The sequence below is a fragment of the Anneissia japonica genome, unplaced genomic scaffold, assembly GCF_011630105.1.
Source record: "Anneissia japonica isolate Jap-2015-1 unplaced genomic scaffold, ASM1163010v1 scaffold724_len3256291_cov202, whole genome shotgun sequence".
NCBI lineage: Eukaryota > Metazoa > Echinodermata > Crinoidea > Comatulida > Comatulidae > Anneissia > Anneissia japonica.
The window spans coordinates 2,310,896-2,338,394 of record NW_022744966.1 but is presented as its reverse complement, the minus strand read 5'-3'; the positions used below and the strand labels follow the sequence as shown (position 1 = coordinate 2,338,394).

The window sequence follows — 27,499 nt, the reverse complement described above, 5'->3', positions numbered from 1 at the left end:
CTGTATTCGCAAAACGGGAAGCAAGTTCGACTTACGAAGAGAGAAGACCGAAGAAGACACGGACGTGCGATACGGATCGAGTGCTTCGCGGAACACTAGGCCTACATTACTGTTTTGTTGATTAATTCTGTTTTTTAATCTCGTGAAAATATTTCGTACACCTCACAGTAAGTGTGAATTTCGGTTATGCAATTTTTAATAATCAAATCATTGAATGTCTTAAGAAAAATACGAGCATGGTATGTACTTTAGTTAGGCCTAGCTAGGTAGCTCTACTCTTCTCAACTTCTTACTTGTTCCACTACCACCATACCACCAATGATCTGCCTGGGTCATTCATGTCGGTGAAGTGAGTCTACAAGAGCTTACCTAGATTAACGCGACAGCAGCCAAATTTATTTTATACCTGAGACTACTACTAGAACAAACTTTAAAGGCTTTGCATATGCAACGTAGGTCCTACATGAGATGAAAGGAATTCTGTTTTGTTATGCCTGACCACCCATATTTTCATTTTGTTCTCAAAAAACAAATCAAAACATACTTTAGAATAGAGAGCTGGGAGGGGGAATGTCCTCCCTGCCAGCGAGTTTTTTTTTTCTCTGTTTTTTGCAGTTAAGCTTGCAAGTTTTAAGCCAATCAGAACCCGCATACATTACGTCGTGGGTCACAATAAAATTTTTTCTTCTGCGACACAGAATCTTTCAGGAGCGGATCCAGAATTCTTCAAACGGGGTGGGGTGTGGGGGGGGGGCGGCACACAGTTTCAGAATAGGTAAGTGAGTAGCACATAACATTTATTTGCATTGAAATTTTTAAAGTTTATGGGCACAACAGGGGGTGGGGGGCACATGTGTAAATAAAATTCATTTTGTAAATGTATTATTTATGTGTGGAGTAATTGCAGTAAACAAACAAACAATATTTTTTTGGATTTGTGTATTCCTAAAAGCAAGAAGAGAGGTATAATTCTTATAACAGTGATCAAGACCATTCCATAAGCGTGGCCCAGAAATGGAAATAAAATGTTGAGAAGTCATAAGTTTAACAAAGGGGATATTAGAAGTACTGTGAAGATTGTGATTATGTGATTTATATTGATTACGGAATAGAGACGACATAACTGATCGCAGAGTGCCATGAACAAACTGGAAAATAAAGGATAAAACTGAAATTTTTTGCAGTTCATTTAATTTAACAATATTGAACTTTTTAAAGTTGAGCCTCTTCACTTTCCAGCGTAGAATCATATGGTTCCATTGTCATACAAAGCCTTTACTTGGGTTTTCCATTTACGTTTCTCTGCCAAGTCTGTAGGTGTCAGATCATCAATAATATAAAATCCCTTCACTTAAAAATTTGACTGGTTCTTTAATATGTGGTTACTTATGACCCATGAGGTCTACTTCGTAAATGCTTACCTGAATAAACTGACTAATTGCCTAATCTCTCTCAAAAGAGAACACCCCTCAAAAACAATATGTGTAACTAATATGAGTGTAGGATAATAGTTTGACAAGAATAGGTGAAGAATCCCACCTTCCATCTCTATGAGCACACTCGATTGTAGGCGTGGTTGGAAATTTGAAATTTTGAAGCACATTAAGAGCGATTTCACTGCTTACATTGTTCTTATGTGAATTATGCTTGTTTTTATTAATAACATCTTTTAACTTACATAGCAGTATGGGCGTCGGTGTCGGCCTTCGACCTTTCCAAGTCCACAATTACGAGTGTTCAGCTTCTAGTCAATTTTTGGTGGGATTAAATAATTATGCTACAGTAGTTTTACCTTAAAACCAGTGGTGTAACGAAGGGGCCTGAGGCCCCTTGGCAGGGGCCCCTTTAGGGGCAGCGAAGGTCCACCTGGTGGGGGCCTAGGGGTTCACCCCGGCCACTCTGGATTTTTTAGCATTCCATGACATATTTTGATGCCTTTTTTTACACATTCAAATTTGAAGTTAATCTATTGTGATTTGACTTAAATTTTAACTAAGATATCACTAATAAACATATTACAGTAAATACCACAGACTTTAGCTTAGAAAAGGGCCTTGGTTATTCATGTGAAAAAAACTAATATTTTAATTTGCAGGGGGCCCCTTGAGGCCATGAGACCCCTGGCTTTAGCCAGTGAGAGCTCATACTGTAGCCGTTACGCAACTGTAAAGACCAAAGCTACTGTACATTACTGCACCCCCTTCCTGACTGCACCTTTAAACTATTTCATATTTCCTGAAATACTGTATTCTCATTTCAGTACGTAAATATAATGATCGCCCAAAACTTTAAACAAATATTACAAATACTGTATCTTCTAAATAAATACAGCTGAGTAAGTGAAAGATTTTACTGTAATTGTACTGTATACGAGAAAACCACTACTGTATCTGGACAATTCCACGGTAACGGAATTACAAATCACAACATTTTTTGACTTATTTTGACAAACCCAGAAAATTAGGACGTGCGTTGGATAGTAACTGTTATAGGTGTAAGTAATACATACACCTACCAATATCAAACAGTGGAAAAAAAAACTAACAATATTTTGAAATTTTGACCAGTTCTATTTCGGTAACGGAATTACGCAGAAGTTTTCAATTTTAATTTTGATCACGGAACATAATATTCCGCCTGAATATTATAACCAATTAACATTAGTGACTGGTATCACAGTTTGGACATAAGGAGTGGCTAGATTGTTAATGAAAGTTTGCTGCTCATATATTTATGGTTTATTTGTATTTGATTAGTTTTGTTTGGTAACGGAATTACGTGGCACGGTAACGGAATTATATGTCTGATTACTGATTAGAATAAAATATCAAACTATTGAAAAAAGAATTGGAAATAATCTTTAGTGTACTTGTAGAAGTGCATCATATGATTTTAAGCTACTTTAACCAAGTACAGTAGGCAGTATTAGCTGTTGCAAGTTTTATTTTTGTAACGGAATTACGCAGAAATTATCAATTTCAATTTTTTTCAAGTAACACAAAGTTCTGTCTGAATATTATAACCAACTAACAACATCAATGACTGGCATCATATTCTGGACATAATATGTGGCTAAATTGTTAAGAAAGTTTGCAGCTCATATATCTATGGTTAACTGTATTTGTATGGTTTTGTTTGGAAACGGACGTCACATTAATGGAGTTACATGTCCGATATAACATGGAGGTGGAATAAAATATCAAACTATTCAAAAATAATTTGTTGATAGTATTTAGTGTACTGTACTTTATAAAACTACATTATATGATTCTAAGCTAATTTAACTACAGTACAGTAGGCATAAATATTATCTGTTGCACTCGCACCTACTATACCCACAATAATCCGAAAAGGCTATTCTAGAATGCCTATTCATCTATGGTTCACCTAGCTCGGTACTATGCAAGATCTATCCACGATATCTATGAATGTCATCAATTGGCCACACAAATTAACAAAATTCAGTTATTTTAACAGACTTTAGGGTAAACTTGTCATTGTGACTTTCAAGAACAGAACAAATTTGTTGGCATTCTTCTGGCAAAAGTACTTAACAACCACCTACTTCAGGTCGGATCTATGGACAATTTATTATCACTTTTGACTGTAGGTTACTTGTACCATCATTAAAGCTTATTACTTCCTTCAACTTCATCACTATCATCAGCATCATCACCACTGACATCTGCATCATCACAATCATCAACATTATCACTAAATTCAGCTTATCACTATCTTCACGGTTACTAGGGCCGTTGCTAAGGTAATTTGCTGCCATCTTGTCATTTTAATAGGCTCCATTGGACATAAGTATCAATTTGAATCAATGCTATGGAGGAATATGGGCAGAATATTTTGTAATAGTGAATTAAGTTCTATTAACTGTATTCCTATGACCCAATGTAATTCCGTTACCATGTAATTCCGTTACCAAATGTAATTAATTCCGTTACCAGGTTTTCTACAAAACTAGCGAAGATCAAAGAAAACTGTTGAGTGATAATGGTAAAGGTGTATGACTAGTAAGAGAATATAAACTAACTTGAGTTTATGGACATTGGTTTGCTCTCAGAAAAACATTTATCACTTTTTTGGTAACAGAATTACGGTCTGATATTACCCAATACTTGCCAACTTGCTGTGAAAATTGTAAGATGCCAGGTCAGAGTCTATCTCAACATTTGGGTTCTAGGGACCATTAAGTTAAATATTCAGAATAATTAAAGTCAGGAAAGGTTGAGTTAAGCATAATTGGGGATTATTTTTAAAATTAGCTATTTTTTTTTGTTTTTAAATTGTGAATCATATGCTCAAATATACCAGTGGTTTTTGAAAGAATATGAATTAATAATGACTAAAATTTCACTTCGAACCAAATTCTACATATGTTTCTGCTCTGAAAATGAAACCCATGTTTAGATACAAGTGGATTAAATTTTTGGTGGTTTTGGCCTTCCAATGTGGAATTGCCCATCTACTGTACTGTACAGTATGTAGGCTAAAGCTTATACAGTACAGTAAATACATTTTTACATTGAGTATTTTAAGATAAATTTTAATGCTTATCTGAATATTTTTATATCTCAAATACCTTTTAAATTAAATTTGCTCATTTATTGATTTTTACTCATTTTTCTATTTTTCAATATTTATCTTTCGATTTTTTATCTTTCTGAAGAATTTTATATTGTATGTATTGTGTTCTTCTTGTAAAGGGTCTCCACTCGACAGTGATTGATTTTACTTTTGGAGTGTCCTGTCTCTGTTTTTTGTACTTTTGTGATTGTTCTTTGCTGTAAATTTTCTATTTATGTACATTCTAATTGTCTAAGACAAATAAATGAAATGAAATGAAATAGTATATTTTGACTTGAGTTAACAATTAGACAAATCCAGAGTAACTGCAGTTTGATGGAGATAACAATAAGGAAGTAGAGTATGAATAATGAAATCAAGAAAATGTTATGATAGCCATCAGAATGAAGAAGGCGTGAAAAAAACAAAATTCAATTATTCTAACAAACTTTAGGGTAAACTTGTCATTGTGACTTTCAAGAACCTGACCAACAAATTTGTTGGCATTCTTCTGGCAAAAATACTTAGCAACCACCTACTTCATGTCGGATCTACTGTAGGCAATTTATTATCACTTTTGACTGTAGGCCTAACATAATACTTGTATCATCATAAGCTTGCTTACTTCCTTCAACTTCACCACTATCACCAGCATCATCAATCACATCTGCATCATCACAATTATCAACATCATCACTAAATTCAACTTATCACTATCTTCACGGTTACTAGGGCCGTTGCTAAGGTAATTTGCTGCCATCTTGTCATTTTAATAGGCTCCATTGGACATAAGTATCAATTTGAATCAATGCTATGGAGGAATATGGGCAGAATATTTTGTAATAGTGAATTAAGTTCTATTAACTGTATTCCTATGACCCAATGTAATTCCGTTACCATGTAATTCCGTTACCAAATGTAATTAATTCTGTTACCAGGTTTTCTACAAAACTAGCGAAGATCAAAGAAAACTGTTGAGTGATAATGGTAAAGGTGTATGACTAGTAAGAGAATATAAAGTTACTTGAGTTTATGGACATTGGTTTGCTCTCAGAAAAACATTTATCACTTTTTTGGTAACAGAATTACGGTCTGATATTACCCAATACTTGCCAACTTGCTGTGAAAATTGTAAGATGCCAGGTCAGAGTCTATCTCAACATTTGGGTTCTAGGGACCATTAAGTTAAATATTCAGAATAATTAAAGTCAGGAAAGGTTGAGTTAAGCATAATTGGGGATTATTTTTAAAATTAGCTATTTTTTTTTGTTTTTAAATTGTGAATCATATGCTCAAATATACCGGTGGTTTTTGAAGAATATAAATTAATAATGACTAAAATTTCACTTCGAACCAAATTCTACATATGTTTCTGCTCTGAAAATGAAACCCATGTTTAGATACAAGTGGATTAAATTTCAATGTGGAATTGCCCATCTACTGTACTGTACAGTATGTAGGCTAAAGCTTATACAGTACAGTAAATACATTTTTACATTGAGTATTTTAAGATAAATTTGAATGCTTATCTGAATATTTTTATATCTCAAATACCTTTTAAATTAAATTTGCTCATTTATTGATTTTTACTCATTTTTCTATTTTTCAATATTTATCTTTCGATTTTTTATCTTTGTGAAGAATTTTATATTGTATGTATTGTGTTCTTCTTGTAAAGGGCCTCCACTCGACAGTGATTGATTTTACTTTTGGAGTGTCCTGTCTCTGTTTTTTGTACTTTTGTGATTGTTCTTTGCTGTTTCTATTTATGTACATTCTAATTGTCTAAGACAAATAAATGAAATGAAATGAAATAGTATATTTTGACTTGAGTTAACAATTAGACATATCCAGAGTAACTGCAGTTTGATGGAGATAACAATAAGGAAGTAGAGTATGAATAATGAAATCAAGAAAATGTTATGATAGCCGTCAGAATGAAGAAGGCGTGAAATCTATTTCCTATTTTAACCACTATACTGTAGCAATGTTTTTTTAATTAGCCTGAAGTTGGATAAAATACTTCAAATGCCAGATACTATTTTACAACTGTTAGCAGTCATTGCAATTATTGTATGAATTAATATGATCCGTATAAACAAAATTGAATAGTAGTAATAATGTACTGTAGTTCCTAAATCTCATACTTAACTATTCCCTTCCCCCCCTCCCATTTTTGAAATATTTGTTCATTATAAATTTGTTCATTGTAATAATAATGACTTAAGTTGCGAAAAAAAAATTTTGAAATTGAGAGGAGTATGCAACCAAAAGCAGTGGCAGATTTTCTACTTTTTAAAAACCTGTGCCCTGCCCCTTATTGGATCCTGAAAAGTTCATTTACATAGAGGATATCCCCCAATACTCATTATACTTAATCCATAAAAATTGTCAACAGAACACCCGAATAGAAGAAACTACCGAAGGCCTGCAGTAGTTAAAACTGTAATAGTTTATGAAGATGTTGATGAGTCAAATTTTAATTTAAAAAAAAACAATTGGTGGTACAGTATCTTTGAGTAGAGTAGAGAAATGCTTCAGATTATCAATAATTGATACATGACTTGCCTTTTGGCCAAAATCCAGCATTAAGGTCACAAAGAGAAATGTAAAAAAGAGTTAATGGTAATGTATATTTTCTTATGGTAATTTTCAATATTTTGTTGAGAATATAATATTTCAACATTAGATTGAATATAAAATGTACTTAGGATAGCCACTTGTGAAATTTGAGCAAGTACTGTGAACTCATATGTATCAGATTATACTCTCATTTTAACACTTACACTGATTAGTCATTGAACTCATTACCATAATGATATGTATCTTATTAGCATAATCATAGTACATTAAATCTTGCTGTAGCATGCATTTCGAATTGAAATTAATTTATCATTGTTTTATCAATACAGTTTAATTTTAATATTATATTTTTACCATTTTTTTGTGGCGTATTTTTGTATTTTTATAGCAAATTAACCCTTTAGACAGAAAGTCTTATTAATATTTACTGAATGTTTTCCATTAATACTACGGTATTCATTAACGTAATTGTAATGCAGTATTTTCATATTTAACTTCCTTTTATAAATCCTCTTTTTTAGATGGGAATAAGCAACAAACAAAATATGTCTTACAGCATAAAAATAAAGGAAACTGAAGAGAGACAGACCTGTCTCTTAAACCCTTATCATATGGACTTGTTGAAATATATTCCTGTGTGTAATCATTTGAATATTTGGATTATATTGGTCTTGATAGATATCTAAAAATCAATATGAATTCTAACACTATAACCGTTGCATTTCTTTTCACTGGCATAATTATAAATGTTATTTCTTGGCTCAGTTTTTACTAAGAGATCATTGATTTAATTCATCTTGATTTCTCATCTGTCCCAAAAGCCTATGGGTTCTCAGGGGGTGAAGCCCTGGGCCTGCAGTCCAAAGGGGTCCCTGAAGTGAGTGAAAATAAAAGTTGATTTGTAGTTACATAATAATTACCCTATATTCTTTAATGATTCTGACATTGCCTTTCATGCAGTCTTTTCAGCCTTAATATTCATAATGTTCTTAGGTTAGTGAACACTTTACTGAACTTTGATGGGCCCCAACACAATTTTGCACAACTCGTCCCCACACCACTGCATTGATTTTGTACCAATTACCATCTAACATTTTATTAAGAAACATCATCAAAATGATATTTAGGTTATTATTTATATTACACTAAACAGCAATTGAAAGTGTAATGTGTTACAAAGGAACCCTGTAACCAAGAGGCACCTTTGTACTGTAAACCAAAATTCCAGATATAAATTGTCAGTTTTCTGTATCGCTGAAGCCTTCATAACGATTTTGATTCTAAATTTATTGCAAATGTAGTTAAATTCAAGTTGCTTCCTTTAGCTATTACTAGGATACATGACATGCAGTACTGTACACTGGATACTCAGTTCTGTGAGGAAATCACTATAAAAGTCTTGGTTTTGAAGTTTAAACTGTGCCAGAAATATGTCTTGGGAAGCAATGTATGATTGCCTTTATAATATATATAATTATTACATAATTCTAAAGCCTCAATTCACAATCAGGCCCGTAGCCAGGTCTTTCCAAGGGGGGGTTTTCTGGGCGTGAGGTCCACGGTCGAAGCCCCGGTGGGGTCGGCAAAACCCCCAAAGCAAGAGGATTTTTGTGCTTTATGGGTCTAAATAATGCTATATAAGCAGATATTTTTGAAAACGTCTGTGAGTGGGTGGGTCTGCAGTGCATTAATTGGGTTGGAGGACTTATTTGGGAAATTTAAAGAGGGTAATTCAAACTAAATCTATTTTTGATTATTACTGAAATGTTTTTTTTCTTTTTTAATGCAGCTGCTAGACAAGATCATACATCATAGACTCTGATGCATAGTTGACCCCTTAAAATGAGTGACAACAATTGGGTCACACGTCAGCCAAAAGTTAAAGTTGAATCAATGATGTAAGTATAATTTGTTATCTCTTTTGAGAAACCAAATGTAAAATTCATACATTTCATATTTTTAAAATAATATATTCATAAAAATGTTCTACTTTAGATGGTTCCATGGAAAAATATCTCGGGAAGAGGCAGAGCAGTTATTAAAGCCGTGGAGGACCGGTCAGTACTTGGTGCGGGAGAGTACCCACTTCCCAGGGGATTACACATTATGCGTTTGCATCTCCGGCAAAGTTGAACATTACCATGTGATATATAAAGACCGCAAGTTGACAATTGATGAAGAGGGATTTTTTGATGATTTGACGAAATTAGTAGAGGTATACAATTGTACTTTTTACTTGTTTGTTTAGATTTTAAAGAAATATATTGTTTATCATTAGAAAATTGTTAATTATATATTATTAAATGACCTCATTTGAACTTAGTATACAGTAGCTGTATATTAGTGGTGGAAATGCTTAACTTCCAAACCCAAGGCCCCGGGTACAAATCTAGTTCGACATAATGAATTCTCATAGTTAAAGGTGGTGTCTATAAAACGAAGACCCAAGACCCAAAAAAGAAGATTTTTTCTCTTATTTTAATGATAATACGCCAGGCTGTCACAAAATCAAAATTATGAGATTATTTGGATGTCTGTTTGTGAAATTTTCAAGGGTCTTCGTTTTATAGATACTCTATAGGTGTCTACAAAACGAAGACCGAAGACCTGAAAAACAAAGATCTCCATTTTTTTCTCGATTACCTTTTTGAAAATATTTCGAAATCATTATAAAACCATTGCCAAGTTCCTCTTTAATCATCTACTTGGGAATATGTAGAATATCAAATGTAACCAAGGGTCTGTTTTATAGACATCCTATATGGGTGGAGGGGTGGCTATAAAATGAAGACCGAAGACCTAAAAACGAAGACCTATATTTTTTCTATTTTATTGTAGTAATACTAAATCAGGCTGATTACTGTATTTTGACTATTCCTACTGTTTATATTAATATGAAAAAAAGTTTATAAATGAAATATTTAAGGTTCTTGTAGGCCCCAAAATATGTGTACCGCTAGGCCAAGTCTACTTCCATTTAAAGAGCTGAGCAGTAGCACCAAGAAGTGCTCTGCTGCGGACAGGATTGGCTGCCACCTTGGAACTGGAATAAAGAGTAAATCATTAAATTGACTTGGATTCAGGCAATAATGTGCTAGAAAGATCAATGTCATACATACAGTGAATGTAGTGATTTAAAAACAATATTTTCAACACGATTGAGAGAAAAAAATGTGGGTCTTCTTTCCTCGGGTCTTCGGTCTTTGATTTGTAGACACCCATATCGGGTGTCTGTAAAATGAAAACCCTTAATTATGTCATCCATCCATGTTGGTAACCAAATGACCGATGCTACACACATGCATCACTATACAGCATTCCTACAGTACTGTTTATTTTAACATGAAAAAAGTTTATGAATGAAATATTCAAGGTTTATGTATGCCTCCAAAATTCTGATACCGCTAGGCCAACCCTTTTAGCTATTTCTTGATATTTCTATTTTATTCCGATGACGTATTAATGAAAGAGGTACAGTACTTGGCAATAGTTTTATGATGATTTTAAATTACTTTCAATAAAGTAATTGAGATTGAAATAATTGGAGGTCTCCATTTTTCAGGTCTTCGGTCTTTAGTTTTGTAGACATTCGTATAGTGTGTCTATAAAACGAAAACCCTTGAAAATTTCACAAACAGACATCAAATAATCTTGGAATTTTGATTTATTGTGACAGCCTGGTGTATTATCATTAAAATAAAAGAGAACAAAATAGATATCTTCGTTTTTGGGTCTTCGGTCTTCATTTTATAGAAACCCTATAGTATCTACTGTAAAGTTACCTGTACCCTAAAGCCTTACAAGTTACAGTATATAAGTCTTCTACTGTATAGTTAAAAGCATACCTGTTTAAAATGGTATCCCAGAATAATGTAGGAAAATAAATAATTAACACCTCATCCTACATCCTGGGGTTTTTTTTTTCAATTTATTATTCAGTACTGTACTCTGCAGCCATCAAGCAGTAGGATAGTGTAGTACTTTTATTAATCTGTCTTCCTGTTTTTAGTAAACTGTACAGTAGTTAGTAATGTTATTTTTGTTTATATTTTAGTCATAGCACATACTGTAGAAACCATGTGCTTTGTAAGTTTGTCGCAATCTATTTCCTCTAAGGTAATGCTGTACAGTATTGCATTTCAGTTGGTAGCCTCATCACAACAGGAAGAAGCGGGATTTGAACATAGACGGTTGTAGGCAAGGTTAATATATATAGTAGCTGTGCGAGGATAATGGCAAACACTACAACTGTCTTTAGGATATACAATACATTGTTATATGACAATGAAGGCAAATATTTAGATAGAATGCATACATTATGTATGTTGACATAATGCTTGGAATAAAAGATAAACTCACAATGTAGATAATATTTGGGCACAGAGAGTACTAAAAGTTAGACATTTGTTCATGTTTGTTTGTAGTCTGGTTCTTATCTCAGTTGAGCTAAGTTTATATTACATTATCTATTTCTGATTGTCTGCAACATAGTGATTAGCCTCAATCACTTGCAGTACATAAGAAAAAAACAACTACCAATATAAAAACCAGATTCTATGTAACCCTATGAGCCCAATCACACTTATTAGGCCGGCCCAGGGTCGCCTTAAATTACGGCCAACTCATGGCCGACTCAACTTCATTTCCGTTCACAGTTATTTTTTTAAGTCGGCCCAGGGCCGCCTTACGGACGTTCACACTTCTTCTTTTGGGCCGAGTCGATGAATTGCAGGACAGGAAGTTGAGGCGATCGCATTTTGATGGCGGAACGGTAAATCACAACCTAGCATAAACACATGGAATTCACGCGAAACATGAACCTAATTTCAAAAATTGTCCTTGTACTTTTTCGATTTTTTAAGCGGATAGCAATTTGCTTCATGATTATGGCGACGATAATTCTTATAATAACCAAGGCCTATAATTAGCGCAGCTCGACTTTACTCTGTGCAAAGCCAGACTCACGATTTCGAAAGTCCATACCTGTATATTGTAAACTGTCTATATAGGCCTATATTGCTGTCAATGTTCGGCCACAGACTGGAGACACTGATTGTGAATAAGTAGAGATCTATCTATTTGGCAATAATAATTATTTTCATATTAGGTTCATTCACAAACAATTTTTGACGCTTTTTAGAACCAGCTTCGCTCATAACAAAAACAAACGATTATGTTTTTTTCTGTCCTCGGGGTCACGTGAGTAGCTTCACGAACGTCGACACAAAATGCACGTGGTTGGTGAGGATGACGTTCACAAAAAAATGATACCACTATACAGTGTTATAATTTTAGAATATGTGTGCTATACAAAAACAGGGTTTCTCGAGCTTGTAATAGGCCAATGTATTTTTTATCTACTGGAAATTCTTTAACTGTAGAAAAGAAAGTCGTCATCTGTCAAACTGCCCATGCGTAAGCTTTGTATCATGTGGTATTCCCAATGCCTACAACTTGGTTTGTGATGATGCTTATGCTTCGCACGGAGGCTGTGAGTAATAATTAGTTAGGCATGGAGATCTTATATGAAAACTTTTATTCAAAAACAATAGTTCAACTAAATACAAATTACTTTACAGTTTCCTTAACAATTTTATTTCTCAATGGTGTTTTTTTGCGCAAGTCAGTTCGAATGAATGTTGTGGTTAGATAAGATGTCAAAATCGAGCAATCAGAGCGAACTTGGGCCGGCTGAGGTTCGGCTTACGTTCAGATATAGAGTTGGGTCAGCCCAGGGCCAGCCCTGGGCCCGCATTGCGGGACCTGAGCCGACTCAAAAGTCGGATTAACTTTAGGTCGGGTCAGGGCCGGCTTAACATTTATTGATTGTTCACACTTAAAAATTGCCGGCCCTGAGGCGGCCCTGGGCCGACGTAACTTTCAAGTGTGATTGGGCTCTATGACTCTCCAAATAACCTGATAGGTACTGTAAGGATGTACATCTTAATATCTCAAAGGATGTTGCTTCTAGGGCTTTTCATTCTCAACCCAATCCCGCTGATAGCCTTTATGTCTCAATGGCCCAAATAGAAATAATTATTTTATGAGGGTATTACAATTTCAGCATGATTTTAAGGTTTTGCTGCCCAATAAAGGAGGGGGAAGGTGGAAGATATTGTATAAAGAACTGGATTTCATTTGTAAGCATAAATCATGACTTTATACAGTACTTGCCTTTTGATTGTATTGCATCTCTTACAGTACCTTAAGCCTGGTTGCCTTGAAATCGCTACACTATCGCCACAGTTTTTTTTAATTGCAATCGTTGCACTAGCGTAGCGGTCCCCTACGCAATCAGGAAGACTCCCCGATACAACCAACCAATCAGCATCACCGAAAGCTGTTGGCAATAGCGTGTAGCGATTGTACAGTATGGAAACTAAGCTTTAGTTTACTTGATTTTATAATGATATAATAACTCTGTTTACACTCAGGGTTTTAGTAAACATGTGTAATGTAGGCTTTAACAGTATATAAATACACATAAGGAAGTTAACATGGTAAATATTGTTGTTAATTACAGTTTTGAAAAGTCTATAAATTCAGAAAAAAAATTATAAAATTCTGTTTCCTTGTTGATGCAATAATGAGTGAAACACTTAAAAGTCACCACAGTGACATGTCTCCTCTACAGGTCACCATTTTTAGTATAGATAATTTGTTTGTACAGGTCACTATTTTTTAATATCATATATACAGTAGAACCTCGTTTTTATGTACCCCAGTTAAACGAACCCTCGGTTTTACATACGCCTCGTATCGACGATGACGTCATCAAACAATAAACAAACCATAATACAACGTATTTTCATTAAACTGCAACGTTAATTGAGTCTAATACCGGGTTGTTATAATCTAAAACCATGTGAACTGAGTGAGATGACCAACTACCGATGGGGCTCAAAATAATTGATTTCCTTCTTAGTTTCGTGTGGTAAACCATGGAAGAACTCGTCTGGTCGAATTTTCTACACGAAGCTGAGTAGACATAGTTTCATACACGAACGCTAATTGGTTGGCTGGCCCAGTGCAGCACACATGGTTTTAGTTTGTCTCAACAGGCCCAGACAACACCACAGCTCTGTTGTTCAGAATAGGCATGAAGGGGAATTCCCAAGTAATACCCTTGTCATATAGGTAATCTTACAATATTTTCATGTTCTTTATTTTAGTTAATAAAAGATATAAAGTGATGAATTAATACACTAGACACATGGTTTTATTTGAACACTTTAGTATGACATCGTAAAGTGATGAATAAAAACACTAAACGCATGGTTTTATTTGTAAGCCTAGAGGCTAGGTCTAGCTTAGGTAACATCGTTCGTTCGTACATACGTTCATTGAGCGTTACCACAAATTTAACCCAACCTCTATTTTACGAATCTCCCGATTTACGTACGCCCTCCGGTCCCGTACCATACGTAAAATCGAGGTTCTACTGTAACTATTCCTGACGATGACATAATTAATGTTGAAATATTGAATCCCTACACAATGGCGTGCATTTCGATACTTGGGAGTATGTATTATGCTATCATAACTAATGTCATTTAAAAAAATTATATTAAATGAGTTTTATGTAATTGTTTAATTTCAACAGCATTACAAAGATGATGCTGATGGTCTGGTTTCGCACCTCATCACACCGGTTCCAAAGAAAGGTTATGCCTTCAAAGAAAGTAAGTTATCAAAACCTTCATCATGCATTCATTAGTATTTATTTACTGTACCTTGAAATATAAGTTTGATTTTTAGTTTGTGCATGTGTAGGTGAACATATTGGTATAAATTTTAATGTATTTACCTACGAAATATGGCAGTTATGGCAATTTATAAATGACGATATTACGCTAGGCCCACAGATTCTCCTCCGGTTCACTGTCTGATAATCAGACTACACCATTTTCAATGGGGCGTGCTAGCTAGGCTGTACAGTGTGTGTAGTAGAAACATCTGTAATGTTAATGAATGGGCATATTTCTGGACAGTTAAAAATGTATAGGCCTAGCCTAATAATAAATACCCCTGGTGGTACAGTAGTACAGTCCGCATGCTTCAATGACCAGCCGTTGAATTCGCATCGACGAGATAAAGGGATTATCAAACCGTACGCAAAGGCAAATTTGACCAACTGGGTGATCAAACTTATCCTAATGCTTCTAACATTAAGACTGAACCCCAATTTTAAAAGGGAGTCATGGAAAAATTATTTGTACTATATTGTTACGCAGCAGTAAATATTGAGCTAAAGATAAACTTGTAGATGACTTGAAAATTAGAACAAGGAAATATGGTCACCAATATTATTAGAACACAAGTCTTCATTGTCCAAAAAGGAAATTTGTTTTGTTAATAGAGCTCATAAAATTAGAAATGAGTAAGAAGCATATAGTAATTACTGATACTATGGTTGCTGATGAAAAACATTTATAAATAATGCATTACTGTGAGGACTACTATAATGAAATGTTGAATAAATAAATAATACAAACCATAATGTAGTCCTAAGTTTAAAATACTGTATCATATTAATTCATATCCTATTGTTTCTTACCTTTAAGATAATGCACAGCATATTCTTCGAAATGGTTAGTATTCTCATCCCAAAGTTTAAATTTTGAAGATCTTTCTATGAGAGTTTGTGCTTATTATAGTTCTCAGTATACTTTACCTCATTTAATTCATCTTTTTCTATGTTGATCTCTCATCTTTTTGTGTTTTTTGTGCTTATGATTTAAAATGCTTTTTAGTTTAAAATGCTTTTGGTTCAAAATGTTTTGCTATTAGTATTACCTTGTCATGTGATACAGTAGTTGTGTATAATTGTGCTATGATGTTATCGTGTGCTTGTAAAAAGTTTTTTCCATTATCTGTGCAGTACTGTAAGAGCATCCATTAACAAAAAATATTGGTATAAAATACACCTTTGTTTCTCTTAATTACCTGTAAACATAAAAATTCTATCCCTTTTTTGCTTGCTAGTAGTATGTAGTATGAATCATTCATAAATATACATTTCTTTTTATTTGATCAATTGTTTGTAATATGAGGATAATATAATTGTATCTGGTCTCATGGCTTATTTTTTAAAGGTTCCCGATTGTGAGATTGTACTGTATGCCAGGCTGCATATTTACTCATTATTCAATATTTCATGTGGAAGATATGGTTGAGAATGTAATTCGTACCAGTAGGCCAATTCACTGCTGAAATTGTTTTATTGTTGCTGTATCAAAATGATTGAATACCATTAGTACAGTCGTATTTGCAAAGTAAATCAGCTGTGACTGACATGACAATAATGTGATTTCTGAAGAATCTATGGACCAGAAAACACTAAAATTGTTCTGGGTTGAACATATAGTCCATTGTATCATCACTGATTCCAGTATTTGGATATCTAAAAATAGTCTGTCAGTACTTGTTATGAAAAGAAAGATTTGAGGGTGGTACAGTACTTGGATCAGTATGGTAGCCAAATGATGTGTGGAAACCAAATAAAGTACAATAGAACCCCTATTAAGTGGACACCTTTGGGACCAAAAAAAGTGTCCCCATAACATGGGTGTCCCCTGAGTAGAAGGTATCCCTATTCAGGGGACACTAACCAAAAACATGAAATTGTCCCTTTAATGGGTGGTGTCCCCCTAATAGGAATTGGCTGTAGTGTTAAAAGATTTATTTCCCCTGGTTTCACAGAAAAGTGTCCCCTTAATAGGGGTTTGCCCTGAATAGGGATGTTCCAAAGTAGGGGTTTTACTGTAGTTGGCAAAGTAATTGGTTTAAATCTCAATGAGAATTGCTCTCAAAAGTAATCTAAAATGGGGTGGTAGATTAGTATTGTGTAAAGATGGTCACTTTTCTTCAACTAATTTCATTTTAAAGTTTAAATTATTTTCTGTACTCTGATAAATGTGGCATACTATCAGTAGTTGATATATTCTTTTCTTTTTTTCAGAGGGTTGGGCCATCAACAGAAATGAAATAACAGTTGGGAAGGTCTTAGGAAGTGGACAGTTTGGGGGTAAGTAGTATGTTGATGAAGGGGGGAGGGGGTGTGAAACTGATAATTCTCTGCAACTTGCAGTCACAGTTCATTTGGAATATACTTGGACTTAAATGTAATTTACATATTGTTGAGGTGGGTGAAGGTGTACCGTACTACTGATTGAATAAATGTTTTAAAAATTATTTATATGGCCGGAATAGCTTTTGACTAAAGCCAATGTCCAGTTGGTAATTTTAATGGAAACTAACTGCTCATGATAATGTAGGTCAGAGTGCAGTAATTTATATTAGAGATAGTCCTCTATAAGGATGTTGCCATGCACTTATAGATTAGTTATAAGCTTTAGTGTAGAATTCTCATCAAGATCTTAATCTACCAGGATTGTATTACTGTAATAAAGGTGATATTGCAGAGTGTTTTGTATGAAGAAATTATAGAATAAGCTTATCTGTTTACAGTAGAATGTATTATTTTATTATTGTATTCTACATTTTTTGTACATGACATCATTATTTATAATATAAAGCTTCATTATTCACCTTATTTGCTGTTACTTATATGATATTAAAATTAATAACATATCTAATAAAAATGATTTTATGTTTAAAGTAGTTTGTAATATTTTAAATACAATTTGTGTTAAGGTAAAGTGGTGTGGTGATAATAATGTACTTGAGTTATAATGTACTTATAATGTAGTTTTATGAGACTGGAATGTGCAACTACAGTTCAACTTAAGTTAACAAAAATTCTACAGCAATAATAAATATAATTACAATTCATTTTGCATTTCAGAGGTCAAAGAGGGTGAATACAAAAACAAGAAAGTTGCATTGAAAGCAATGAACGAATCACAACGCAACTTAGATCCATTTTTAGCAGAAGCATCAATTATGACGTGAGTCAAAGTATTTTTTTTTTTTGGATTGATCAACCATACTGTTCATAGATAGATAAGTTTACTGTTCATTTTGCAAATGTAAAATTAACAAGGAAATCTATTCTTCCATTGGTAAATGCTTAAAAAATAATATAAACTGCATCGATTGAAACAAGTTCACATATTATGTGTTGCTTTTGTTTAGTCATCTATGTTCAAGAACTTTCTTTTATGACCTTATTGTTATTTTAGTAAACAATGTTCTCACCCATACTTTCATATTTTTAGTTCAGAAATCTGCAAGTCTCCAATTATTTTCCAGTTGCTGATAAAACCCATTCCTGTTTCCATTTACTATTATAGAGTGCAATATGGTCATATGTTGGTGATATGTGATGTGTTTTAGTCACATGTTAGTGTTATTAAAAACCTCATGATATTAATACTTGTCATCATTATTCATACATCCTGAACCAATATATCCTTATTATTGGCTTAAAATAAGATATCAAATTTATTACAAACTTATGTATTGCATGGTAAAGAGTAAAATATTAGAAGTTTGAAGTAATTGATATCAGCCAGGTAGATGTAACAGAAATTCTAACACCATTACTCAAAGTTGTGAAACTGAACTTTGACATAGCGTGTGATTAGATATCAGGAAATGCAAACATGTTCATGATATTAATAGACTTACAACAGTTGAACTATTATGTAGGAACATTGCCAAAGGGCCTGAACTAGGGGGATTGAACAGATCTGCCAGCGAGGAGGGGAAGGATTCAATATTAATTTTAGCACTGATATTCTACTTTTTTCCCTGAAGATTTATGTATTAATTTATGAAATATAAAATCTTAGATTCAATTTTTTGCCGAGTCTATAACATTTTTCATTTACTACCACTACTAAGCTTTTTTATCTATCAGTTATTATTTGACAACTCGCTGTATCAAAATTAGTTTTTAATGTAATATTTTAACTTACAATATTTATACACCTTATAACCAACACTAGCAAAGTTCTGAACACTCATGTGTCTATTGTGCTTTACATGCTTTATGTACAAACACAATAGAAAGTAATGTAATATTGCTTAAAGAAAGGAAGCTACATTTAAATTTCTTAATGATGTTGCATGCTAATTGCTGGTGCTTATTGATGGACTTCAGCGGAATCTGCTAGCTTGCAATTTAACTAGTGGTCGTTGTTAAGCTGGAGGCTGCTATTTTTGTACCTCATCTTAATCAAATTTCCTGCAAATTGTAGTAACATAGGGCAAGGTTCAAGCTGAGAGTAAAATGAGCTATCTATTAAATTTGTGATTTCTACTGTATCACTGCACAAGCCCAGTAGAAAGTAATAAAAATATGCTATGCAGTTTTGGTAGTGAATGAACTTTTAAGGGTTATCAAAGTAGCTCATATCTGGATTTAAAAAAAAATAATTGAAAAGGTGTTTATAAGTGTTGCACTTAACACTAAAAAATCAGACGACTCCTGTGAAAACATTAAAACTTAACATGTATAAAATAATGAAATAAAATGTTAGCTATTTTTACGAATTGATAATCTTGATAAAACCTCTCCTGTTGTGTACCCTGAGTGTTTATAGAGAATTTGATATTTTGAAAAGCCCAGCAATATTGCTGACAGGAGAGTATATCAAAAGTATAAAGCCAATCATAATCGAATTGCGTAACTCAGCAGCCTGTTGACAAAGAACGGCAAATGCTTGTAATGTACTTGAGAATCAATTACCGCCAATTTCGATACATCACGATTTATCTATGAGTACTCATTTGAAGTGGCAAATGATGGCTCACTCCTGATGAACTTATTTTCAGCACCAGGTATTTTTATGCAGACATTCTCTATAGAAAAGGAGTTACAACTAACACCAACAATCTTGAGTTTTCAGATGACCAATAAGTGATCACTCCTACAAGACCAGTACCATAAAATTACAGAACAGCAATTTTAAAGAAAGAATGATAACTTTTAATGAGTATTAAGTTTCTTTATATTTTGCAGGCAACTTAGACATCGCAATCTGGTGCAATTGATTGGTGTAGCTCTTGGAAATCCTGTGTATATAGTGTTAGAATTTATGGCAAAAGTAAGCTTTTAAATTTCTTTTATTTTGTATGATCCAACTCATAGTAGTACTATCACAATAAATACAATGTTTATAATGTTTAGTACCCATCAAAAACGTAAGCTTGGACTTAGGTAGTATCAGTGACAAACACAGGAATTCGAAATAGAGGGCCTAAGAAGGGTTTTATGGATGAAGAGTCCAGGCCACATAATCCCAACAATGATTGAGGCTGAGGTACAAAATGTGATGGTTATGGCAACACTAGACAGTTGGAAATACCCTCAGTCTTGAATTTTCAATGTAATTTCTTTTTTATTTTCAAAAAATGTTATGGGACCAACTGGGACTCCAACTTAAATCCGCTCTAAATATTCACACAATGCTGTTGGTAGGTTGTTCACAGAGCAGTCATTGCCACACACTAGTGATCCATAACATACACATGGATGGAGAGAGACAAAATAGGTGAAGCTCTTGTCCAAGAAAACAAGTGAAATGCACAGCAAGGGACTCAATACCTTGAGATTATGAACTGTAGTCGCTACACCAAAGGTTCACAAGTGAAATGCACAGCAAGGGACTCAATACCTTGAGATTATGAACTGTAGTCGCTACACCAAAGGTTCACAAGTGAAATGCATAGCAAGGGACTCAATACCTTGAGATTATGAACTGTAGTCGCTACACCAAAGGTTCACAAGTGAAATGCATAGCAAGGGACTCAGTACCTTGAGATTATGAACTGTAGTCGCTACACCAAAGGTTCAAAAGTGAAATGCATAGCATGGGACTCAATACCTTGAGATTATGAACTGTAGTCGCTACACCAAAGGTTCACAAGTGAAATGCATAGCAAGGGACTCAGTACCTTGAGATTATGAACTGTAGTCGCTACACCAAATGTTAGTGTGAATCAAACTTCCAATACACAATGTGTCATCACATAATTATACTGTACATCGAATGGCCATCAGAGCAATTCACATAAACATTGAGATGCACTACGACCAAGGTTCTACTACAGGAACTCTTGGTGTACTAGAATATTTTTTTAAATATTTTATTAATTGTTTGCTTGCCATCTTAACATTGAAGGAAAATAAACTTACCATATAAAACAATTGAAAATGGCCGACTCCTTTTCTACAAACTATCCTTAAGTACATGATGTATTTTAATTATTTGCATAATTTATTATTGCAGGGAAATTTGTTAGATTATTTACGATCAAGAGGAAGAGCAGTGGTAACAAAAAAGCAGCAACTAGATTTTTCAAAGTAAGTCTATGAAAGTTTTATGATATTCCCTCTTCACTTGTTGGGATTGCATTTAAATTTATTGGCACTCACTAACTGCAACAGATTTAATTATTTTATTTATGAACTAATTATTGAATCATTATTGTACCACCATTTCTACCATTCATTGTGATCAGCAAGATTCATAAATTATGTGTGTATTATTGGTGATACTATTTTTTCCTCAAAGGTTTATTTCATTATATTTTGAATTCAATATTTTGAATTCAACAAGGGGCTAGTTCCTACCTTGCGTAACAAATGTTAATAATGTTGTCTCTATAGAAACATAGCAGCCGGCATGAATTATTTGGAAACTAAAAAATTTATCCATCGGGACTTAGCCGCCCGAAATATTCTGATATCGGAAGATGACACGGCAAAGGTCTCGGACTTCGGTCTAGCTAAGGACGATACAGTGACAATGGATAGTGGGAAGATCCCAGTCAAATGGACGGCACCTGAGGCAGTTAGAAAGAATGTATGTGAACAATCTTGCTATCATTGTGTTAATTTTTAGTGTTGCTAACAGGTTTCCTAGATGTGTGGACAGTATAATTCTTTATTGATATTATCATAATCATCTGCATTATTATTTCTACTATTATTGTTAATATAAGTGTTATTACTATTTTCATTAACACCACTATTTTCATCATTATTAAATAAAAAACAGATAAGCCGTACTAGTCTAATATATAATAGAAAATATAACTCAGGATATTCAGTACTTTTATGACTAGTGTAAGCTTGTGTACTGTCATAAATAAACTAGTCATAAAAGTACTGAATATTCTGAGTTTTATTTTCATCATTATTGTTATTGCAGATATTAACTTAATTTTAATATGTATTTTTACTGTATTATTATTAATATTAATAATATTATCACATTATTATTTTATTATTACTATAATATTATCATTGTAGTATTATTTATATTACAGTACAGGTAATTTAAATAATTTATGTAGATAATTCTGATGTTAATACCAATAGGAAATCAATCATAAATTTACATGTGAATATTTACACATAAACCTACTCAAACAATACACATGTACACCCATGCATACCCACACAGACACACCAATATGGATTTATGCATGGTAAACACCTAGAATAGCCCATGAAAGTCTGAAGAAGACTGTAGTTTCCCAGTGGGGTCGTTCTGGCTATTGTAACTTGCATCTCGGCCCTCCAGCTTAAATACTGGGAGAGTAGCAATGGGAATAGAACCATGGACCTTAATGATTCAGCGCACACACAGTGGCTATCACCAGCTAAGCTGACTGAGCTAAGCTGCTTTCTATATGAATATTGACATGTGTACATACCTACATAAACACAAACCCTCATACACCCATACTTACACATACTGACATATACACGCACTCATACTCACATAAGCACACACATTCCTGAATATTGTTAGCTAATTTTATATTTTGTTTGACAGCAATATTCAGCTAAATCTGATGTATGGAGTTTTGGTGTGTTACTTTGGGAGCTGTATTCTTTTGGTAGAGTGCCATACCCCAGGGTGGTGAGTGATATATTATTTTTATTCAATTCAAGGTTAATTCAAAACAATATCGTAATCACAGCAATAGCCGAATTGGCACAATATTAACATCAAAAACTTAGAGCAAAAACAGAATAAGGCTAAAATCAATTAATATAGAAAGCTAATATAATAATAAATATAAAAAACAATAATTCACAGAGTGCAAAAGAGAGCAGCACGCATAGTTACAAATTGATTATCACACGATACGTGGAGAGAAAATAATAGAAAATTTGTCATGGAAATTATTTGAAAAACGACAGGATTATAGTATTGCATGTTTAATGTTTAACGGCACTGCACCTCCTAGATTTTGTAATGAAATAGAATGGTATTGTAACTCCAAAAGTAAATTTAAATATAACCAAGACCTCACTTAGATATGCTGGTGCAAATGTATGGAATACACTGCCACAGATATTAAAAGCATCGACTAGTTATTTTAATTTCAAATAAACTAAAAGAATATAATTTATAATACAATCTAAATTAAGCTACTGCTTTTAAAATATTCTTAATTTTACAACTTTTATCCTTGTGTATAATGGTATGACTACTACTACTACTACTGAATTATAATATTTTATATGTGATTAAGACATGTACATTAATTGTATTAACTTATTACCTTGTGATCTTTGTTGATGTATTTTAACAAAATTCAATGTATTCTATGTTGTAGATTAAGCTTTTATCATTTTTTAAATTAAGTATCTTTTCATTTGAATTAATTTAAACAGGACCATTTTAAAAACTGACTGTTACATCATGTCTGAAATTGTATCCTGTATAAATATGTTTTTAAATAAATAAAAATAAAATAAATAAAAACATATAAAAGTCAAGCAGAAATAACAAATATAAAAAACAGATAAAGGACATGTCGGAACAAGCTTGCACTACATTTAATTGTTTCATTCATCAATTTGACCATGAACGGAATTGGGATTTGACTGTGCCATTTGGTATGGACGTTGGGCATAGATAGTGAATTGACATTTCTGAGGGAGATACCACTTTCTTTGGATTTTAATTTTGGTAACCAGTTACGGAATTTGTTAGACTTCATTAGTGATTTTTCTTTAATTCATCTAAATTACATTCAATAAGAGCTGTATAAAATGATCTAGCAGGCTTTTTTCTGGATATGTGTACATATGTTTTAGCTTATTCATAAGTTTTCTGTTGTTAATATTCATGCTATTATGTGAGTACAGTAGACTAATCTTTTTCAATAGACGTGTATTACTTTGACCATAAGGCATCAGATTAGTCTGAAAAATATGTTGCACTTATCATTTTCAATATATGCATACAATGCTAAAAGATAAGTACTGTACTGTACTTGCAATAATACCTGGATAAAACAGAATTGTTTTTTTTGTTTTTTTTAAATTGAAAACGAAAGAAAATGAGAAATAATAGCTGAACAAAAATAGGAATGTTTCTGCTAGCAAGTATTGTAAAAACTTTGTCGGTTTATATCTTAACAGCCTGCAGATAACGTCATAGCTTATATTGAGGAAGGTTGCCGTATGCAAGCCCCTGAAGACTGTCCTGATCACATATACAAAATAATGGAACAATGTTGGTATTTGAATCCGGAAAGAAGACCCACATTTAGTCGCATATGTGACCTGCTTGAGTGCTTAACACCATTCTTCTCATCTTGAACAGCTTACGGTGCATATTCTAAACTCTAACTGCACTGACATTTTGACAAGAAGCATGTCAACACTAACTTTTCCACAAACCTGTTGCAAAAGGAGGATTGTTCCCTTTTATGTAGGGTGTAAATCATTTTCTCAACACTCTTCAACCAAGGAGGTAATGAAGAGCATGCTGGACTGATATATACTGTTTCTGAGTTTTCAAATACTATATTGTTTTATATTTATAGATAAATTGTTTTGTTTTAAGAAAAACTTATTTGTTAAGTGTGTGAACATAGTGCAAATTGTGCACATGATCTTGCAAAACTTATTGGGAGCTTACAATTGCGTTTCCTGTTTTCTTGCCTTCCAGCGTATTGTTGATTGCTCTTCTCCTGTTTCTAAAATCAATAGAATGGATTTAGGATGATAGAGATTGAATTAAAAGAGATCAAATAAGTTAATTGTAAATGCGATGGAAAATATTTGAGTATGCAAGAGATGGGATCAGTGTAATGGAGATGGGAAGAGTATGATAGAGATGATTTGGGATTAGTATGATGGAGCTGAGCTGGGATTGTCAAGGTTAATATGTGGGTATAATAGAGTTGAGATTAAAAAGATGAAGGTGGAAATATGTGGGAGAAATGGGATTTTTAATGTTTAATCATAGGGTCTGTTGTTTAATTTTTGATGTTCTCGTCAAGTACATAGACTGATTGCTTCTCTAAAATTGAATGAACATGCTGTCATTTTTCAAACTTTAAGTACTGTTCATTGTAAATTTGTTTAACGTAAGAGAAATTAAATCAAACAATTAAATGTTTCAACCATTACTTAAGCTTAAACTTGCATGTATTTGAGTTTTAACAGTGGTGTAAACAATTAGATGCTTGCACCACTGCTTCAACTCAAATACATGTGGAAAATGAATGAATTGACTTAAGAATTAATTTTATACTATTTATGCAAATTTTTAAAATTATAGTTTATTATGTTTCAAAATATTCTCCAGGCATGCATTTGGTATTTGATACCAAATATGGTGTCCTGTCCAGTGATCTTTTTGGCACCTAGATGCTTAAAATTTTAATTCCGAAGACTGTGAGTGGAGTTTTTCCACTTTAGGACCAAACTTCATTGTTTAAAGCTCTTGTTCTGAGCTCATTTCAGTAATTGCTTGCCACGTGCTAAAAGTATCATCTCGGCATACGAGTCTGCAACAATTTTTTGGTTGAACCCTCTGACAATAAATTGGAGGAATTTGCCATTCTGTTGCAGGGCACTTTATCCAAATTGTCTGTCTCTGCCTGGGAGTGGTAGTGAGTGTAAAGTTTTGGATACTATTAGTGCCAAGAATTACTTACTGCCACAATGTGGTAATACTGACCAGAGTTGAGCAAGTGTTCCACAGGCTCTAATTCATTATATTTTAAATTATAAGAGATTGCCAGAATTTTTTCTTAGTTTTCTATCATTAACTTTTCTATTTTTGAAATACTATATTAGTTTTTCATTTTGTTTGTATTTACATTACTTGTACTCCTTAATACAATTCACATGTGTGCACAAATTAGCATAAAAAGTGTATATTGTGTGGGGAATGTTTTGGTTATATATAAACCATTTTAATATTCATAACGATTGCTTCCTTTGTAATTTATATTACATTATATCTATTTTAGTAATTTGTTTGTGTTGAAGGTGCTAGCGAAAAACCAATCTCTAAACATGTCATTTGAAAGCAGTGTGAATCTCCATCAATATCCATTCCCACATATATGCAAATTTAGTTACAAATGAAATGTATGGACTTCAAATGAAATGTATGGACTTGTGCTTTATAGATTGAATTCTACTTAATAATATGTAACTTAATTCTTGAAAAAGGTTAACAATACTTAAAGTATATAATAGTTGATCAATGGACATATGTAAATGAGCTATATTCTAGATCAAGGCTGAATTACCTCACTGTAGGTTTGCTTTAAATTTCAAATATGCATAAAATATGAGAAACAGAGTTAACAGTATATGCTTTACTTTCTTTTTGTCTCAATACACATATTGGACTAAATGTGAACAGGACTCTTAATGAATCATATCATGACTCCCAATGACTGAAGCGCGACTCGCAAAATGAATTCCATTTCACTTTTGCGAGTTCCATCAATGTTTACACTGTGTTGATGCAATGCGATCACATCACTACTACTTACTGTATTTGTAACTAGACTTCATGTGTGATTTGTATCTTAGTGCAGCATGACATGAAACCTAGATGTATACAATACATATCTTTATTATTTTGGTTGGGAAAAATATGTAATGACAGTACAGTATATATAATATAAAAATAAATTACACAGTTTGCATGACAGAATGTGAATTTCTGATTTTTCTGTTTTTGTTAATTTCATTTCTTAGGTTTCTATGCATATTGTGCCTTAGTGTTACTCCACGTAGGTTTATGAACGAGTCCTGTATATTTTCATAGTACATGTACAGTATTTGTGTAGGACCAGGCATCATGTCTCCTTTATTCAGCAAATGGAGTAATGTGAATTCATTTGTATCACTTCCATCTTTTGCGGATTAGCGATAGGGCTATTTGAATATTATATTGTTCGCCATACCTTACTACAAGCAACCATCATAGTTCATGTCAATGTTCAATGTAAATTAGATGAATAAATATGAAAGAAAAGTTGATTTTCTTGTATTAATTACAATACCGTACCTGCGTGAAGAAGCGCCGGGGCACTTATTCAAACAAGGCGCTTATGGAAACTTGGAAAATTTCAAGGGGCTCTTTTTGAATAAAAAGAT

General features: G+C 33.2%; 1 protein-coding gene across 3 annotated transcripts; it reads left to right on the top strand.

Moving 5' to 3' along the window:
• On the top strand, positions 1–27,382 carry LOC117119854 (tyrosine-protein kinase CSK-like). 3 transcript variants are annotated; one of them, XM_033264831.1, is made up of 12 exons: positions 9–167; positions 8,948–9,056; positions 9,154–9,373; positions 14,762–14,840; positions 15,723–15,749; positions 17,120–17,185; positions 17,966–18,068; positions 20,087–20,171; positions 21,357–21,430; positions 21,737–21,932; positions 22,911–22,997; positions 24,512–27,382. In XM_033264831.1, exons 2-12 carry the CDS (start codon positions 9,001–9,003, stop codon positions 24,689–24,691), a joined length of 1,173 nt encoding a protein of 390 aa, XP_033120722.1. In that variant the 5' UTR covers positions 9–167; positions 8,948–9,000; the 3' UTR covers positions 24,692–27,382. The 3 variants fall into 3 exon arrangements, with proteins under 3 accessions (XP_033120724.1, XP_033120723.1, XP_033120722.1); XM_033264833.1 differs by lacking the exon at positions 21,737–21,932 and having other exon boundaries at positions 1–167; positions 24,512–24,682; XM_033264832.1 differs by lacking the exon at positions 15,723–15,749 and having other exon boundaries at positions 7–167.
• The last annotated feature ends 117 nt before the right edge of the window (positions 27,383–27,499 follow it).